The 18,606-nt window shown below is 36.6% G+C and overlaps 1 protein-coding gene across 2 annotated transcripts in view; it reads left to right on the top strand.

Annotated features, from left to right (window-relative positions):
• scaf8 (SR-related CTD associated factor 8) overlaps window positions 1-18,606 on the top strand; it is a 98,623-nt gene that overhangs the window by 30,529 nt on the left and 49,488 nt on the right. The window contains exons 6-18 of one of the 2 annotated variants that reach the window (XM_062976973.1): window positions 1,458-1,588; window positions 1,976-2,149; window positions 3,786-3,865; window positions 6,229-6,343; window positions 7,985-8,116; window positions 8,436-8,548; window positions 8,742-8,935; window positions 9,373-9,473; window positions 9,790-9,903; window positions 12,959-13,115; window positions 14,735-14,865; window positions 15,083-15,227; window positions 15,933-15,986. In XM_062976973.1, coding sequence (XP_062833043.1) covers window positions 1,458-1,588; window positions 1,976-2,149; window positions 3,786-3,865; window positions 6,229-6,343; window positions 7,985-8,116; window positions 8,436-8,548; window positions 8,742-8,935; window positions 9,373-9,473; window positions 9,790-9,903; window positions 12,959-13,115; window positions 14,735-14,865; window positions 15,083-15,227; window positions 15,933-15,986 — 1,641 coding nt within the window. Of the gene's footprint in view, window positions 1-1,457; window positions 1,589-1,975; window positions 2,150-3,782; window positions 3,866-6,228; window positions 6,344-7,984; window positions 8,117-8,435; window positions 8,549-8,741; window positions 8,936-9,372; window positions 9,474-9,789; window positions 9,904-12,958; window positions 13,116-14,734; window positions 14,866-15,082; window positions 15,228-15,932; window positions 15,987-18,606 lie in introns of both variants that reach the window. The other variant, XM_062976971.1, reaches the window with a different exon arrangement.

Here is an 18,606-nt window from a genome sequence, read left to right as displayed (position 1 = left end):
ATGCCTGCTTTATATTTAGAAGTGTTTTGCTTCTTGTACAGGAAGTACTTTGTCTAATATGTTTATATTTTACTATTGGTATTTTGATACAATCTTATGATTTGTTATTATTATAATATTAAATTAAGAGAAAAACAGATCACTCTCCAGTTTGTTAGTTAACTTATGTTGGTAGAAAATCTGTAAGCAGTTTCTCATAAGAAACTTAGTAGTAAAATAATTAATGAAAGTAGTGAAGCATTACACCATTTGTACATTAAATAAAATTTAGCAAATGTTTATGGGTTGTGATTTAGGGAAGAAACTGCATGTATTTATAGCAGAAACTGCCCCGAATCATTTTGATTTTTTTTTCAAAAATATATTGAGGGTTAGAAAGGCTTTGGGGCATTGATAAGGATTCAGGAGCCACGACCGAAAGATCCAGGAGCCTCATTTTGCCCATCCCTGTCCTAGGACAAAGGGACAGGAAAATAATATAGCCATCTTTCTTGATTGCTGAGTAAATATGCTATGTCCTAGGCAATATTCCTATGCCTCAAGATGTCGTTTTTTTTTTTAAACTAATTATATGATGTATTTTGGAATCTGTACACACTGTTATGTACATCTTCCAAACAATATTGTTATTTAGGTAGGCATTATTCCTTGCACTTTGAGGGGGATTTGATTCCTAATATTGGTTTCTGTTTATTCATGTGTTTGAAAGCATATTTGAGGATAGTATGGTTTTAAGCGTTCACTTTGCCTTTATTACAATACAGGATGATTTGTGAATTGGAATTATGTTCTGAGATTGTAGCTTCACTGTATATCGCAAAATAAGAGAAATATCATTCTCTTCTTTTTGAGAGGAACATAATATATAAGCGTTAGATTTTCTTGGAAAATGAGATACTCTTCTGCTGATGCTAGAATAATACACATGGTTTTCATTGTGCTTCTCCTTTGTCCTCTGCTCTTTGTCCTTATGAGGGGAATTAGCAATAGGAGTAGTTTGGCCACCTGTGGAAGGCCACAGAGAAATCATCCCAGATGTTGAATGTGGCCTTATCCTACTGGTTGCCCATATATAGCTTGAGGAAGACTAGTATATGTGGTTTATGCATGCAAGAAATATGTAGTAATAGTATACATATTTATACTTGTTAAGCATTCAATGACTTACAATGGTGAAATGCTCTTTCTGTCTTGTGGTTTTCTGGTTGTATGGGACTATTGGAATAGAGAATATGTTCCTCTGTTATTTGTTAACATTTTCAATAATCTTAGTATGTGTCTCATCTAGATTATTCTGTCAGCCAAACTGATGGGAATCCTGGTTTTTACATGCTTCGTTGAAAAAACTTTCTGAAATAGATGTAAATGATTTTTGTTTAATTGCCTTGTTACCATTTGCTGCTGTTGTCTAATGAAAAGTATGGAAAGAGACCTTACTGCTTTTCTCTTATTTTCAGGAACTCCAGTGACGCCAGCTACACCTGCCAATGTGATCCAGAGTTTACCTGATCCTTGGGTGTCTCAGATAACTAATACAGATACTCTTACTGCTGTTGCACAGATTCTACAGAGTCCACAAGGCCAGCAGGTAAAACAGGTTCAGCTCTCCCATGATCCCATATTAAATAATCATGCTCTTGTAGTGATACATATACTGTAGTTATAATTCATCAACGTAGGGAATAAGATAAATAAACATGTAAATATTTATTCTCTTTTTAGAACTGGATTTTATACTTGGCTTGTCAGAGGTTGATTTGTAAGATGAAAACTGAATAGAATTTTTTTTAACCTGCTCTCATTCCCCACAGATATGTCCAAAAGCACTTATGGATCTGTGTTTTGTTTCAACATGCACATGCGGCATACTTGAATCAGTCTTGATATCACTATCAGAATTTATTTTTAAACTCAAATAGTGTGTATTACATTTTAGAAAAAAATGTTTTCTTCTTCTCTCTTCTGCCTATTCTAGCTTCAGCAGTTAATACAAACATTACAAATGCAGCAGCAGAAACCACAGCCATCACTGCTTCAGGCACTGGATGCCGGACTTGTTGTTCAGTTGCAAGCCCTCACTGCGCAACTTACAGCTGCCGCCACTGCCAATACCCTTAATCCTCTAGAACAGAGTGTCTCTTTTAATAAGGTAGAATTTCATTTATCAAACTTGAAGATAACATTTTACTCTAGTTAGAAATTTCAATGTATATTTTCATGGATTTTGTCCCAACACATCCACAAGGAGACGATCAGTATTAACATCAGGTGTTTGGTTCTTCAATTGCAGTACTTGATCCATTGTTGGGATCTGAGTTCTGGATAGTTGGATTAATATTACCCTCAAATCCTGTCTTCTAGTTATTTTCATCAGCAAGCTGTATTATGAGGGTTTTTTCTTGCATCTCTGGGAGTTTATCATTTGGTCTAAGTAGACTACCTTATAAGATTTGCTCGAACTCCAAAACCAAACACAATTCTACTTACAGAAAGTTACATGTGTTTGGTACCATATTTAAATTGGTTCAGTGGTGCCTGTACATTAGTACCAGAGGAACATGGAACGTGCACAGGTAATGCACTTTAATTACATATTGTTAACAGGTTTGGTCTTCTTTCTATTTTTACATACATTGGAGCAGTTGAGCATCTAGAGGACAATACAGCCAACCATCCACATTTGGAAGGGTTAGAAACACAAGATCATTTCAAAAGTGGAAACATCGCCAATTACAAGACATATTTTTATCTGAAAGTACAGCTCTCTAGGAATCTATAGGTCCTCCAGGACAATTCTGTGGTCAACTTCCACCTATACATTCCTAGCAAAGTGTTCTCTCGGAATCTGTAGCTTCTCCAGCCCAATTCTCCGCCTTGAGTCCCCACGGGTGAGAAAGGCGGGGTAAGTAAATAAATAAATAAATAAATAAAATTTAGTTGTTAGCTTCTGATGGAGCTGAAAATAGAGTCACATTGGAGGATGTTAAGGTTCTTAGAGCATACTACTCAAATTCGTGAATAATCAAAACTGCAAATGTCAAATCTGTAAATGTGAAGGGCCAACTAAATTGTAACCATTTTTTGGGGGAAAATTTGCATTCTGAATTTTTTTTAGCATGTCAGGCATGTTTCCATACAGTGGCATCATTCCCCTAGTGAAGCTCAAAACCACTTGTCAAAATACAATTTTCATCTTCTTGCAAATTTCCTATAATTCTGCTTGCACAAATAGCTTTATGGCTCACTAAGAGTTCATTATGTTACTTGTGTTAATTTGCATACATTGATATACAGATTAGACATCAAAGGGAATGTATATTCCTTTATGTAATTTACCTTTTCCTGTCACAACAGGATTTCCTTAAAGATAAGGGCCTAAGCAGTCAGACTTGTAAGTTCAGCATATGTTTTCAATTTCAATCATGAAACGAGTAATTTATTTATTTACTTATTTATTTATTACAGTATTTGTATCCCGCCCTTCTCACCCAAATACAATATGATAGGTAAAGAAGAGTGTATGCTATGTAATATAGGCTTCTTTTATTACATTTCTAAATAAGTGTTGTACATGCTACCAAATCTGACAACTGCTGGAGAGCAGCATTGTCTCAGTGAATACACGCACACATATTGAATATCTCAAACATTAAAAGTATTGTTTCTTGTTCAGATATATTCAGCAAGTGTGCCTTCTCTTTGTTATTGATCTTGTCTTTGAAAGAATTACTTCAGTGGTGTATATCTGGCGCATTGCTAATGCAAGTTTTGATTTCTCCTAGAAGCTGATGGATAGGTTTGGGGATTTTAGAGAAGATGCTGATATTAATGAAGAACCTAAAAAAGAAACACCAACTTCTCAACTGTAAGATTTTGTTTGTTTTTAATTAAAAGCATTTTAATCAGCACTTCTAGACTTATCCTTTGAGTAGAGTTCTGAAAGGTGGGCAATTAGTCTGCCACCGGAGAACGTATAAGAAGCAGAAACCCTGTATACTCTTTCTGATGCAGCACCACGTCTAGCCTTTTTGAATGCTTGAATGTGGAAATGGTGGCTGGACCCCTGTGTCAACGTTGGCACTTTCCCCGCTGTGTAGAAAGACCCTTGACATATCCATGGATCATACAAAAATCCATCATTTTGATCCCCAAATCTCTTTCTTATTGTAACTTACACATATATAACGCTTTTTTCCTTCAAAAATTGCTGTAATTGTAATTTGTTTGAAAAACTGATTTGTTTGTTATTTAAAGTTTTATTGTATTTATATATACAGTCGAACCCCGGTAGTCCGAGTTAAACGGGTGGACCTCAGCTCGGCCAACCCGGATGACTCGGATTACCCCTCCGGATCCACGCTGCCTCCCAACGGAGGAGAGGCCTCTCCATTGGGAGGCAGCTTGGATCCGGAGGAGCTTGCAGCCCCTCCGAATCCACGCTGCCTCCCAACGAAGCCCTCCCCGTTCATCCACCTGCCCATCCGTGCCTCGACTCTTTCGTTACGCCAGGGGCCGGCAGCACCGGCGCCCGGCGTGTTGAAGGAGCCAGCTGTGCGGGTTGCTAGGTAGCTTGCTATCTACCTAGCAACACATACACTCGCTCGGATTGCACGGAGGCTTGGACGAGCGAGGCTTGGACGAGCGGGGTTTTACTGTACGTGGATGTATCTGCTTTCTACACTCAGCAGGATCACAAAAATAAAATAAAAATGTAATACAGTATCAATAAAATATACCAAATAAATTAATAACTACAATTATAGTAATAAGAACTATTACTCAAGGCAGTTTAAATGTATCACAGCCACAGACCAGTTGAAATGAGGCCTGTCTGAATAAAACATGTTTCTTATCTGTGAATGGACAAAAATGAAGTATCTAATTCGGGACTAGCAGACAGATCCACATCTCTCCAGTGGATCAAAAGATGGGTCTTAAATCCTGGAAAGACATATATGCAGACTTCAGAAGGAACTGGTCTCCAACTCTGAAAGACTTTATAGGTTGTAGCCAGCATTTTAAATTTTGCCTCAAAGCATATCATTAACCAGTGAAAATGTAAGAAAGAAGTTACATGTTTACTCGCGGAAGTCTTGCCATAGCGTTTCAGACACGAATTCCACAGCAAGTGAAGTATCTGGACATTTTTCTATAACAATTTTGTTCATCATAACTAGGATCTAAAGAACTGATTTGGATAGGTGCATTTTGAATAATTCAAATAATAAATAAATGAAAGAGTCATGATGTGTTCAGAGCATGTACTTGGATGTGATTAATGCTTCCCCCTGTCAAGTGGGCATATGGGCAGCATGAGGACTTGTAACAAAAATAGACCATATATGAGACTTCTTATAGTCTAACTCCCCCATTTCTTCCTAATTACTATACTGTAATATAAAAGCAGTCATGAAAGATAATATTTGGAAAATATGCTCTTTTACAAATAGATACAGTAGAGTCTCACTTATCCAACATAAACGGGCCGGCAGAATGTTGGATAAGTGAATATGTTGGATAATAAGGAGGCATTAAGTAAAAGCCTATTAAACATCAAATTAGGTTATGATTTTACAAATAAAGCATCAAAACATCATGTTAGACAACAAATTTGGCAAAAAAGTAGTTCAATATGCAGTAATACTATGTAGTAATTACTGTATTTATGAATTTAGCACCAAAATATCACACTATATTTAAAACATTGACTACAAAAATGCGTTGGATAATCCAGAACGTTGGATAAGCGAGTGTTGGATAAGTGAGACTCTACTGTATACTGCTATTTAGATAATTTAATAAGGCATTTTCTTAGTTGAAACAGTTTTTACACTCAGTTAACTTTCAGAATATATATATATATATGATTAGCACCATTGCAAGTCTTCAAAAACTTCAAATATCTTATATGCCCCCCAAAACTGTGCTTCTGCTTTTCAGTGTGGATAATATATGTAGAGATACAATGCCTCTTTAAGTGGATTGTATGTCAAATGTTGCATTTGATATTTTCCTTTGTCCTAGAGAATTTGGGAACTATTGAGAATAACGTGAGATCTGGATTAGAGAAGTTACTATAAGAGTGAAATTTTAGGGTCTACCTTTTAGGGAAATTAAGTTTCTTCAGCTCATTCAACAGCAGAACGTTGTTGTTTTTTGTTTTTTGCAGAACAGGGTTGTTATTGTAAAGTATAAAACCATTGTGACTGTTTTGATTATATATTTTAGGCCCCTTGTACCTGAATCTGTGAACAACTCACTTTTTCATCAACTTGCTGAACAATTACAGCAGCAAAACCTGGAACATCTTCGCCAGCAGCTTCTGGAGCAGCAGCCAACAAAGGTATAATGTTTGGATAATGGAGAAATGAGATACACAAGAAGTAATGCTACCTTTAAGCAGATTTCCATCTGCTTAAGTATCTAAACTGGAAATATCTAAACTCAAATATCTAAACTGGAAAGCAGTTCACATTAGTGAGCGTTTTTCTTTTGAGTTTTAGGTGTCTCTTTGTAGCATTAGGAGCAGAATTGTTTTTTAAAGAATATATTCCTTTCAGAAGTGAATTAATTTGTTCTTGAGGAAAGTGAATCTATATATTGGGAGAAATAACAAGATTTCAAAAAAGAAAGTAAATAAATAAATATACCATCAGTTGTGTATTGGTGAAAAACATTTAACACTTTCAACACAAGATTTTGGTAGGAAAAAACCATGAAAAAACCACACAGCAGAAATTAGGTAATATAGCAATATGGCTAATAATCAAAATTATGCATAAGAAGTGTACATTTAACCAAACCAAAAATGGCATTGCAAACTTTTAAATGAAAGGACAGAAAATCAGATAAAATGCATAGGATGGTAATATGAATAGGTGGTTTTGCATACACATACCTGTATTCTTTATTCTAATTCTGTATTTTAACTTCAAAAGACTTTTCTTGAGGCAAAACATAAGATGTACCACTAGATGTCCCTCAAGCATTTCTGTTTAAAGATAGTGCTAAAATGACATCAATCTAGCCTTTTTCTACATACAAAAGGAATATAATAATTATTTAGTTAATTTAGCAAATAGCACCATTGTTAATTTTTGACATGAACAGGTTTTTTTCGTTAATATATATATTTTAAAAAATTAACGTTTGAGTATGTCCCTAAAGGTCTATAAATCCATGCTGTTGTTTTGCAATCTATAATACGCTATCAGTCAATAAAAATATCAATAAAACACAGTGTTAGTGAGTTTAGTGTCCTCATAAATTGTTACTTCAATTTTATGTGCAAAATAATTGCTGCTTTTCAAGAATTAGATGAAAAGGACATGATATCCTGATTACTTCAGTAATACAGTGGGCCTGCAAAAGTGTGTGGTGGTGGTGGGGGGGATTAAGAAACAGTATTTTTTAAACCTGAGAGCATATTTCTCTAGGAATTTCTAGATCATTTTGCATGACATTGTGGTCAGATTCCACTAGACACAGACTATAAAATCATGCTGGGGTAACTACAAATGCCTGGGGGGGGGGGGTGTTCTCTTTGGGAATCTCTAGATCCTCCCGCACAACTAACTTAATTGTCAACTTCTACCTAAAACTGACAATAACATTGTACTGGGGGAGGGGGAGGGGATCTAGAGATTATTTGAAAGAACATATTAATAAAATGTGTGAATTATCACAGCCGTAGAAGTCAAACCTACAAATGTAAAGGACCAGCTGTATCTGTCATTTGGAATACTTGACAGCTTACTAATAGTATTTATTCAGTGGATGTCTGAATTCTGTTAAAAAAACTTAGGAAAATGAAAGTTCTGCCTAGTTTTTAAAAGCAGTGTCACAGGTGAAATTAGGTTACAAACATGTAAAATATTCTAATAAAATGTTGCAAATGATAGAGAACTATGTCCAATTACACTACTACGTGTGCTGTCTTTTATTTAGATTTTTGAAGTAATTTTGGTATATTTTTACTTTCCAGGCCAGCCCTGAGGAAACGCAAGAAGAAACATTTGGTTCTGAGCATTCAGCATCCCCTTCACAAGACAGCAGCCATCAGCAGTTTTTAGAAGTAGAACCAAATATTGATAGTTCAATGGATGTTCAACAACAGGTGAAAAATAATATTTATGATGTAATTGATGAAGGATGAACTTATTGGTTATAGGTCAGGGTCCTCATGAGTGGTGTTTTGCTCAGCCTAGGATTTCTCTTCCAGTCACTGAATAATACATAGATGATGCCATCAGTAATAACAGTCAGGATTTCTTGGAATGTAGCAGGCACAGTGCAGATGTTATGTATCTTCTTTTCTGTGTAATGCGGCATCAAAAATAGAAGTCATGTATGTGCAATCAATTTTTTTGCTTTTGCTAGATTAGAAGAACTATTTTTCTACATCCTTAAGCAAACGTTTCATTTTCTCTATTCAGGATATGGATATAGATGAAGGCCAAGAAGTTGTTGAACAGGAAGTTTTTGAGCAAGAGGAGAAGAAAGCAGCAGTTATTTCAAGATCAAGAACACGTTCAAGATCTCGTTCAAGGTTTTGTAACTTTGAGTTCAGTTAATATTTTGTGTTTAAAAATCCATAGGTTTTGGGTTTTCCTTGCTTGCTTGTAAGTTTTTCTTTATGCTGTTTCTTTGCTTCTCTATGAATGTTTAAAAAATGAAATGAAGCGAATTTTATGGGCCTATTTGCTCTTCTTCATAGCTGTATTAATTTACTTGTTTTACAGATCTCCAAGAAAAAGAAGGTCCAGATCACGTTCTGGATCTCGAAAGCGTAAGCATAGGAAGCGTTCACGCTCTAGATCAAGGGAAAGAAAAAGGAAGTCTTCGAGGTCATATTCAAGTGAAAGAAGAGCTAGAGAGAGAGAGAAAGAACGACAGAAAAAAGGATTGCCTCCTGTTCGATCCAAAACACTAAGTGGTAAATAAATACCAGCTCTTTGCAGTTTACAGTTTCCAAGAACAAAATACAAAAGAAACAGTTTGAACAATAGCTTGTGAGAGGACACATTTCATAATGTATTTTAATGGACTTTTTAAGGGCTTTGTGTGGATGGGGATTCTTATAACATAGAGGCTGCAAGGGAATGTATGAGCCCTTCAGGCTCCTTTCTGTTGTGAAAATAGAAAGTGGTTGTTTGTTTTGGGACCTTGAGGGCAACACTTGGAACTGGAGAGAAATAAAGCCACAAACCTGCTAATCGTGCCTCCTTCGCCCCCTTCATAAAGCGTATATATATATATATCTATATATATATATCTTTGTACCACTGTGACTGTACAGTATAGAGCAGGCATGGGAAAACTTTGGCCCTCTCTCTGTGTTTTGGACTTCATTTATGTAATTTGTCTTGACAGTCTGCAGTACCACACTTTGGGTTGGTCAGGTGGACAAGAAAGCTACACAGCAGGATTTAACCAATTTATTTGAAGAATTCGGACAAATCGAGTCTATTAATGTAAGTGAAATACTCTCTTTTAAAAATACTTTTTGAAATGGATATATACATGTTATGTAAATGTGTATTTATACACAACAATTACATTCAAAGTATTACAACTGTGAAATGTAATTTTCTTGGATTTGAAGAAGTGGGAGTGCAGATTTCCTTGCAAAACTGCTTGCTTCACCTTTTGAAATGCTATTTTTGATAGCAAATGGCCGTTTAAAAATTTATTGTGTAAATAAAAGGAAGTAAGACTTACTGTTCATGGCAGAAGTTCTCTGGATCAGAGTTAATCAGTTATCATTTTCTTTGTTTCTTGATTATATAGATGATCCCTCCCAGAGGTTGTGCTTATGTCTGTATGGTTCATAGACAAGATGCCTACCGTGCTCTTCAGAAACTAAGCTCTGGATCCTACAAGATCGGATCAAAAATTATCAAGGTACTGCTCATCTTCAGTATAAGAATTTTTTTAATATTACTTAACTGTATACTTTAATATTTTAGGAGAATATTATGAATATTGAAGGCTTGGATGTTGAGGGAAATGTTTTTGAACGATAATCCTATGAAAGAATTTTCCTTTCTTGACAGTGATTAGATTCAAATGTTGTAAATATCCAAATTGGGGGGGAAAAAACCTAAATTTTAAATAGTGGAACATACAAAATGTCAAGGAAAATAGCAAGTTTGTTATGAGGACTAAAATAAAACTAGTGGTTGTACAGTAAAGTAATTTCATCTATACCAAAGGCAAACACTGTTAGTGATGGGGACTCCTTTAATGCTTATGGCCATTGTCCATAAATGGCAGAACTTTTAGATCAGAACAATGGATGTATTTTAGTCCCCAATTTGGAGAGGATCTCTGAGACTACATTCTAATGATGAGAGATACTAAAAGTATATGTTAGATATGTGAGAACTTATTTAATGTGTATAGGGAGATTCAATTCTTAGTGATTTGGATATTCCAGTCAGGCATTTAATAGTTCAAATGCAGACCAAAATCCAGGTGATAGTTCTGATGAGAGTAGGCTTGTTGAATCAGTTGCTGAATGATAAGCCAGTGCTTACACTATTCATGTGGATGCAGTGTATCCGTTCTGTTCAGCACATAGGGCACAGTAATTTAACTGAAACTGGAGAAAATCGGAATGCTTTCTGCCTGCTTGTGGTAATTAGAATGGATATAATTATGAGAAGTAGAAGTATTCATTTGAATACCAGTTCTCAGAATATTTGACAACTAAATGTATGTGTGTGTGTATATCGTTCTGACTAATAATGCCATTTTTAGTGGTAGAGAATTACTGCTATATGACCAACTTTTAGATGAATACAAGACAATTTGATTGCTGCCCTGGTGTGAGATTAGATTAGATGGCTCATGAGTGCCTTTCACTTCCAACTCTATGACCATACCTCTCATAGTTCGAAAAAAGGATCGAAAAAGTTTTTTCTGCTCTGGTGGCTTGGCAGTCATCTATCTATATATAGAAAAGGGTAATGAAATTTCGGCCTAGGACAAAACAACAAAACTACACATCCCAGAAACACTAAACTTGGCAGCACAACCCCTCATCCATGACTCTGCGTTCATACAAAAAAAAGAAAAATAAAGCCCTAATTAGAGGGAGAGGAATAATTGTTTTTATCCAATTGCTGCCAGTTAGAAGGCTAAGCTCTGCTCACTTGGTCTTCTAGCAACCCACTCACCCCAGGGGACAGGCAGAGTTAGGCCTCTTCCACACTGCGTATAAAATACAGATTATCAGATTTTAACTGGATTATATGGCAGGGTAGACTCAAGGCCCTTCCACACAGCTATATAACCCATTTATAATCTTATATTATCTGCTTAGAACTGGATTATCTTGAGTCCACACTGCCATATAATCCACTTCAGTGTGCATTTTATCCAGCTGTGTAGAAGGGGCCTCATATAATCCAGTTCTAAGCAGATAATATAAGATTAGAAATATACAGTAGAGTCTCACTTATCCAACATAAATAGGCTGGCAGAACGTTGGATAAATGAATATGTTGGATAATAAGAAGGGATTCAGGAAAAGCTGATTAAACATCAAATTAGGTAATCATTATACAAATTAAGCACCAAAACGTCACGTCATACAACTATGTAGTAATTACTGTATTTACAAATTTACCACCAAAATGTCACAATGAATTTAAAACACTGACTACAAAAACATTAACTACTAAAAGGCAGACTGCGTTGGATAATTCAGAACATTGGATAAGCAAATGTTGGATAAGTGAGATTCTACTGTAATATGAAATAATTACTATGGTAGAATAATACAGAATAATATAATCGCTAAAACCAGGACAGTAAATAAAGAGCAACACTCTGAAAGCAGGGAAATTGGGAATTCCACAAAGGAAAAAATCAGGGCCAGCTAACACCTCCCAAGAAAGGATTCTTCCAGAAAGGAAGCTCAGAAAGGAGAGAAGCAGTGTATATTACCAAAGTCATTATTATTACTATAATTACTATTATTATTATTATTATTGTTGTTGTTGTGTCGCTGTGAACCGTGAAAATGAATACAATCCGGCTCCAAGTATTCAAAAACACTAAAATCAGAATATATAAAAAATACTGTGGTATAATAAAACAGAACAATACAATCTCTAAAATCAGAACACTAAATAAAGGACAACACTCTGAAAACAGGGGAATTCAACATAGGAAACAATCAGGGCCAGCTAACACCTCCCAACAAAGTATTCCCATCATCAAAGTCTGGCAAATCTTCTGTTTTCTGAGGGCCACAGACAGTAGAAACACATAAAATATCGCAAAGAACACCACTTGAAAACAAGGGAATTCCAGACAGGAAACAATCCGGGCCAGCTAACATCTCCCAACAAAAAATTCACTCAGGGAGGAAGCAGCCAGGCTTTAAAGCTGCAAGGCCATTACATGCTAATCATTTTGCCTAATTGCACATACATACCTGCCTCCAACAGACAAAAAAAAAATCAGAAATATTGTATATTCACAAGCTTCGGGAAATAAAATCCCCTGGTGGCGCAGCGTGTTAAAGCGCTGATCTGCTGAACTTCTGGATTGAAAGGTCGCAGGTTTGAATTGGGGAAGCGGAGAGAGCCCCCTCTGTTAGCCCCAGCTTCTGCCAACCCTAAACTTCAAAAACATGCAAATGAGAGTAGATGAATAGGTACTGCTCCGGCGGGAAGGTAACGGTGCTCCATGCAGTCATGCCACATGACCTTGGAGGAGTCTACGGACAACACCAGCTCTTCGGCTTAGAAATGGAGATGAGCACCAACCCCCAGAGTCGGACACGACTGGACTTAATGTCAGGGAAAAACCTTTACCCTTTACCTTAACTACCACCAATTCCTCAATGCTTTATTTCCTATACCACCATACTTCACCACAGCAACACATGGCCGGGCACAGCTAGTATGATATATTTTACTACCACTAAATTTTATTTTATTTTCAGATTGCATGGGCATTAAATAAAGGAGTGAAAACTGAATATAAACAGTTTTGGGATGTGGATCTTGGAGTTTCATACATACCTTGGGAAAAAGTTAAATTGGATGATTTGGAGGGCTTTGCAGAAGGAGGCATGATTGATCAGGAAACAGTAAATAATGGTAAGAATGACTAAAATTAAGTTTATTTCCATTTTTGTGTGTGTAACTGAAGAATGTTTTTCAGTGGTATGAAATGACAGGTGTTTTCTTTTTGAATGAATTAAAAATAGGCATTTTGTTGCCGGTCAGGTTAAGTGATGACGTTCCAGTTTCTGGGTGAGATTTGTAGAAAATTTCGATCTTCAGTTGTTTTTGTTGGGCTGACTATTGTTGTAAACTCATTCACTGGGAGGTAGTATATATACAGTAGAGTCTCACTTATCCAACATAAACGGGCCAGCAGAACATTGGATAAGCAAATATGTTGGATAATAAGGAGGGATTAATGAAAATCCTATTAAACATCAAATTACATTATGATTTTACGAATTAAGCACCAAAACATCATGTCATACAACAAATTTGACAGAAAAAGTAGTTCAAAACGCAGTAATGCTATGTAGTAATTACTGTATTTAGGAATTTAGCACCAAAACATCACAATGTATTAAAAACATTGACTACAAAAATGCTTTGGTTAATCCAGAACGTTGGATAAGCGAGACTCTACAGTACTTGTGTATAAGTCAACATCATGTATAAGTCAAGGGCTTATCTATGACCAGACTTACATATTTTACTATGACCCATGGATAAGTTGAGGGACCTTCTGCAAAGAGAGAAACTGCACCAATATTAGTTCAGGGTCAACTGCCCTTGGCTGCTCCTGCCACCATTTTCCTTCTCATGCATTTAAAAAGGCCAAAAGCTGTGCTGTGGCAGAGAGAATGGAGGTGGGTCAATGTTTTTTTGGTTCTCCCAGGATGGAATAAGTGCTGAACTTTTCTCACTCAGAGTAAATGATTTATTTTTTTATAAGAGTTAAGGTGCACTAATTACATTGACATGTGGATAAGTCAACCCAGATTTTTTTAGGTCTATTTTCGCCTTAAATCTAGACATACTGTACATGAGTGTGTGTGTGTGTGTGTGTCATATACAGTCTAGATTTAAGGCTAGTAAAGGCCACCTAGTAATACCTCTTTTAATTGCTCTGTAATTCTTCCCATATAGACTTTGTAGGCTTGCTAAAATTAGGAATACTAGATAATACTGTTCATCAAACTATGTTTTTTCATATTCTTCCAAAATTATAATAGCAGCATTGAGTAATAACAGAATTGGAATTGGATATGGACAAACAAGATTGTTGTGGTATTGAGGAGTCAAAAATGGGGGGGGGGGTTCCTGTCAAAGAAAATACATGCATTTTTTTGATTGGGTAGAAAAGAATCTTACTCTATTTGCTTGATTTTTGTAGCATTTTGAAATGGGTTTGATAATCATCATGCCGAATAATAATTCCGTAACTGAACTGTCTGTACAAACATTTGTCATAAGTAGCCTTTAGATTTATTACATGCTCTAAATAAATTATAACATTTCTACTCTATTCTAGTAGGTTTTTTCTTTTCATACATACATAAAAGAATTTGTGATTGGCTGCTTATGGATAGTTAGACATTTCTGAATGTGTTTCCTCACCTTTCAATCTTTATGAATATTTATGTTTTCAGCATAGTAATTTTAAAGTGCTTATTACAAAATAATGATAACATCTCGTCATTCTGTATCCTTAGAATGGGAAACTACAAGAAGCACAGAGACTGTAAAGGAACCTGTACCAACAACGCAGAGTACAACTGTTGAAAAGACCTCTGTTGTAACAACACAAACAGAAACATTCACACAGTCTGTCGCTATGTTACAGGTTAGTATTACTTTCTGTTAATTACCTCAGAGATTAAATGAGTTATCATACATGTTTTATAGCAAAAGGCACGGCTTCGGAATAAATCTAGTTGAATTATTTCCAAGGAAATTAAATTTTCTGATCTAATTAATGCCTTGCTTCTGTAAAGTAACGAAATTATGTAAATGTTGTAGGTAACTGAATGTGCTTTCTTTTTTATTCTCCCTCTCAACAGCTTCCTGTAGCACCAGCTGTGCCAGCTGTGAGTTTAGTTCCACCAGCATTTCCTGTTGCAATGCCTGTACCTCCTCCTGGCTATAGTTCAATTCCGCCCCCTCCCTTCTTGAGAGCAAGCTTCAATCCTTCACAGCCACCTCCTGGTAAGTTACTTTTTAATTTAAAATATGAATGTTATTGTTATTATATTAATGTCAGTATTTGTTAAATATCTGTTTAAATAATATGCTTATTTTCCTTGCATGTCATTTTAAAGTTTAGTTAAGGCCAGACCTACAAAACCTGCAGGTCTCCCAAGTGTTTTGAACTTCAGCTCCCAGAATTCCTGACAACTGGACAAGCTGGCTAAGGCTTCTGGGAGTTGGGAGTCCCAAACTCTTGGGGGGGGGGGCACAGTTGAACAGGTCTAGTTTAGGCTATAATCCTTGCATAATGGAAGTATGATCAATTGGATAATGTTTCTGCTAGTGACTCATGTCCCCTTTGTAATCTCTTTTGTTCTCTGAAAACTTGCTCTGAAGTGTTAGAGGACAGAACATGCTTTGTGGTGCTGTGAAAGTGGAAGAGGAAGAAAAAAGTATTATAACTGTCCAGTGACGTTGGAAGCTTTAAACATACATTGCATTGGATTGTTCCAGCATCTGAACAGTGTTTAAACTATAACATTTATCTTGCTTGAAGACTGCTGCTTAATCATATTTAAAATTCAGTCATTACTTTAGTACTTGCTGATTTTCTGTCTTCATATAGTTTGATGTATACATAATATACAGTAAACTTCCTTTGATAGTCATTTTGATATTACTTATACTGGATTAGCCATTTATTGTTACTATTTGTTTTTCTAGGTTATATGCCTCCTCCAGTTCCACCACCTGGTCCTCCACCTGTAGTTCCAACATGTAAGTTTTTTTCCTTACCTAATGATCAATACTGTCTGTGGCCATGTTACAGAAACTAAAATTTGGGGTTTTCTTCTGAGTAGGCTTATTTCTTATTTGTTTCATGATAAGCAGGTTTGTTGAGGATTTTTTTTTCTACAAATGAAATTCAACACTTCGCTAATCAAACTTTAGTTGTTTATTATTTATTTATTTACGATATTTATATCCTGCCTTTCTCAACCCCTGGGGGGGACTCAAGGTGGCTTACAAACGGCACTTCATGGTGCCTACATCATAAAACATGAAAAGGTTACATTAAAATTAAAATAAGCATACATAAAACATATTTAAATACAATCCAAAATTAAGACACGGCATCCAAAAAGCAAGATCTAAGACCAATCCAGAGTCAATTGAATGGTTGTTGATGCTTCCTCATGAAAAAAAACAGTGGCAGTATTGCACTTGCACTATATATATAAAAAGCTTTTGACCATTTTTACCTTAAAGTAAACAAAGAAACTACAACACCCAGAACCACGAAAATTAACAACACAACACAACGCTCTTGTGGCTGGGTTTAAATGACTAAACCAACATTCGGATACACAACCATGGCCCACACAACCCCACAAACACAAAAAAATAAATAAATCTGCGCTTGCGCGGACCACTCACCGGCGCCCACCCTTGCAAGCGTGCGACCCTCACCAAGTGCCAGCAGGAGGGAAGGAGAACGGCGAAAGTGGCGGTTTTTTCTATGCTTACTCTGGAGGAGACCACGCACTACCTTTTCAGCCTTCAGATCGCACAAACGGCCGAGAGCGAGGTGGGTTTCCCACCTCCGGACTTATCAGCCCTGGGGGGGGGGGGAGTTGCCGGCTGGGCCTGTAACAACCGAGGAAACAACTTACGGCACAAAACAGCGGCGACGGAGCTCCCCCGCAAGGGGGAATGGGCAGTACCGCCATGAGGGAGTTTTAAAACCGCTGCGCTGCTGCCGCCCACTGCTTTCCCCCCCGAAATAAAGGACACAAAGCACACCTCACCACACTAACGAAGGGAAGGAAAGTATGTGGCGGGGCCAAGAGGGGAACGCCCTCCCAAAACCTGCCCCTATGAATCAAACCACTACTCACAGATGGCCATCCAACATCACCATAATTATAAGAATCGCAACAAAGAATCATACAGTTACCACAAACCCCTAAAGACTATCCAGTCCAACCCATTTCTGCCATGGAGGACACAATCCAACCACTCCAAACAAAAGCACATCCACCCTCTAAATAATAATAACACTCATAATATCATAAAATCCTAACATTTAGACAGAAAATGCCCATCCACCCTCTCCATAATAATTATGATGATGGCGATGATGATGATGATGATGATGATGATGATGATGATGATGATGATGATGATGATAATAATAATAATAATAATAATAATATAGAACCATAGAATCCATGACTTTAGAAACACCCCAAAGGGCCAGCCAGTCAAACCCTTCTACCATACAAGACATAATCCAAACAGTCTAGAGAGATGTCCAGCAACTCTCAACATAATAATAATCATCAACATACAATCATAAAATCCGACGAGACCCCTAATGACCATCCAGCCCAACCCTTGGTACTATGCACCAGGGAAGAATCAGCCAGACTTTTAGACTACAAGGCCATTACATGCTAATCAACATGGCCAATAGATTAAGCCACAGCAAAGTGTGGCTTGGCACAGCTAGTATAATTATAAGAAGCACAGCAGTTATCTTTCACCTACTTGTGAAGAGTTTCGAACATTATGGAATTTCCCAGTAAATAGCATTGTTATTATACTGTTTTCAAGGAGGTGCTCGTTTAAGTTATGAAGACGATGTTTGCTGTGTGGTTTATTAAACTAAAAAAGGCTGGGAAGTAGTGACCAGTATTTGTTCTATCTGCATTGAACTAGATGTAGATAATAGTTTTCTATCCTTATTGTTTTCATATGCTATACAAATAACTTGTTCATGTGAAGTACTTGCAGGGGATAGGTGATTGTTCAGTTGTACTATATGAAAAAAATCACATTCCTTTGCTCGCAAAGTAGTTACCTACCTGATTGGGAACCTGTTGGATCAGGAAGCAGATGACAGATTGTCTCAACCTAGCCCTCTACGAGTGGGAATTGTGATGAAGTCCTGCTTCTGCCTATTGCACCGGGAATCGTTCACAGTCAGCTGCTTTGCACTTGACAAGGGAACAAACCCCATCACTTGCAGTGGCTATTCCCTTTGGAATTGAAGTGTGTATGGGGAGGATCGGGATGAAATTCACTACATAGCACCATGACTCTTTTGTTTACACATATATACATCTCCAATAGGACTCCACCATTAGTTTTGAATGGCTTTCCCCTATTTTGCTGATGAAATTCAATTCAAATTGTTGTAGCATGGTAGTGGTGGAAATTGGCAACTACCAGCAACAGGGAAATATTAAATTTAGCTGCTGGTTTTTATAACACATTCACCATGTTTTTCGGTTTGTGAATTTTAATAGCTCATACGTAATTCATAAATATTTAATTTAATTAGTAAATAAAAAGATATATTTTGACCAGCTGTTACTACCTACTTTCATTTGAG

This window comes from Anolis carolinensis, chromosome 1, assembly GCF_035594765.1.
Source record: "Anolis carolinensis isolate JA03-04 chromosome 1, rAnoCar3.1.pri, whole genome shotgun sequence".
Lineage (NCBI taxonomy): Eukaryota > Metazoa > Chordata > Lepidosauria > Squamata > Dactyloidae > Anolis > Anolis carolinensis.
Note: the sequence above shows the minus strand (reverse complement) of the source record. Positions and strands in the feature narration are given on the sequence as shown.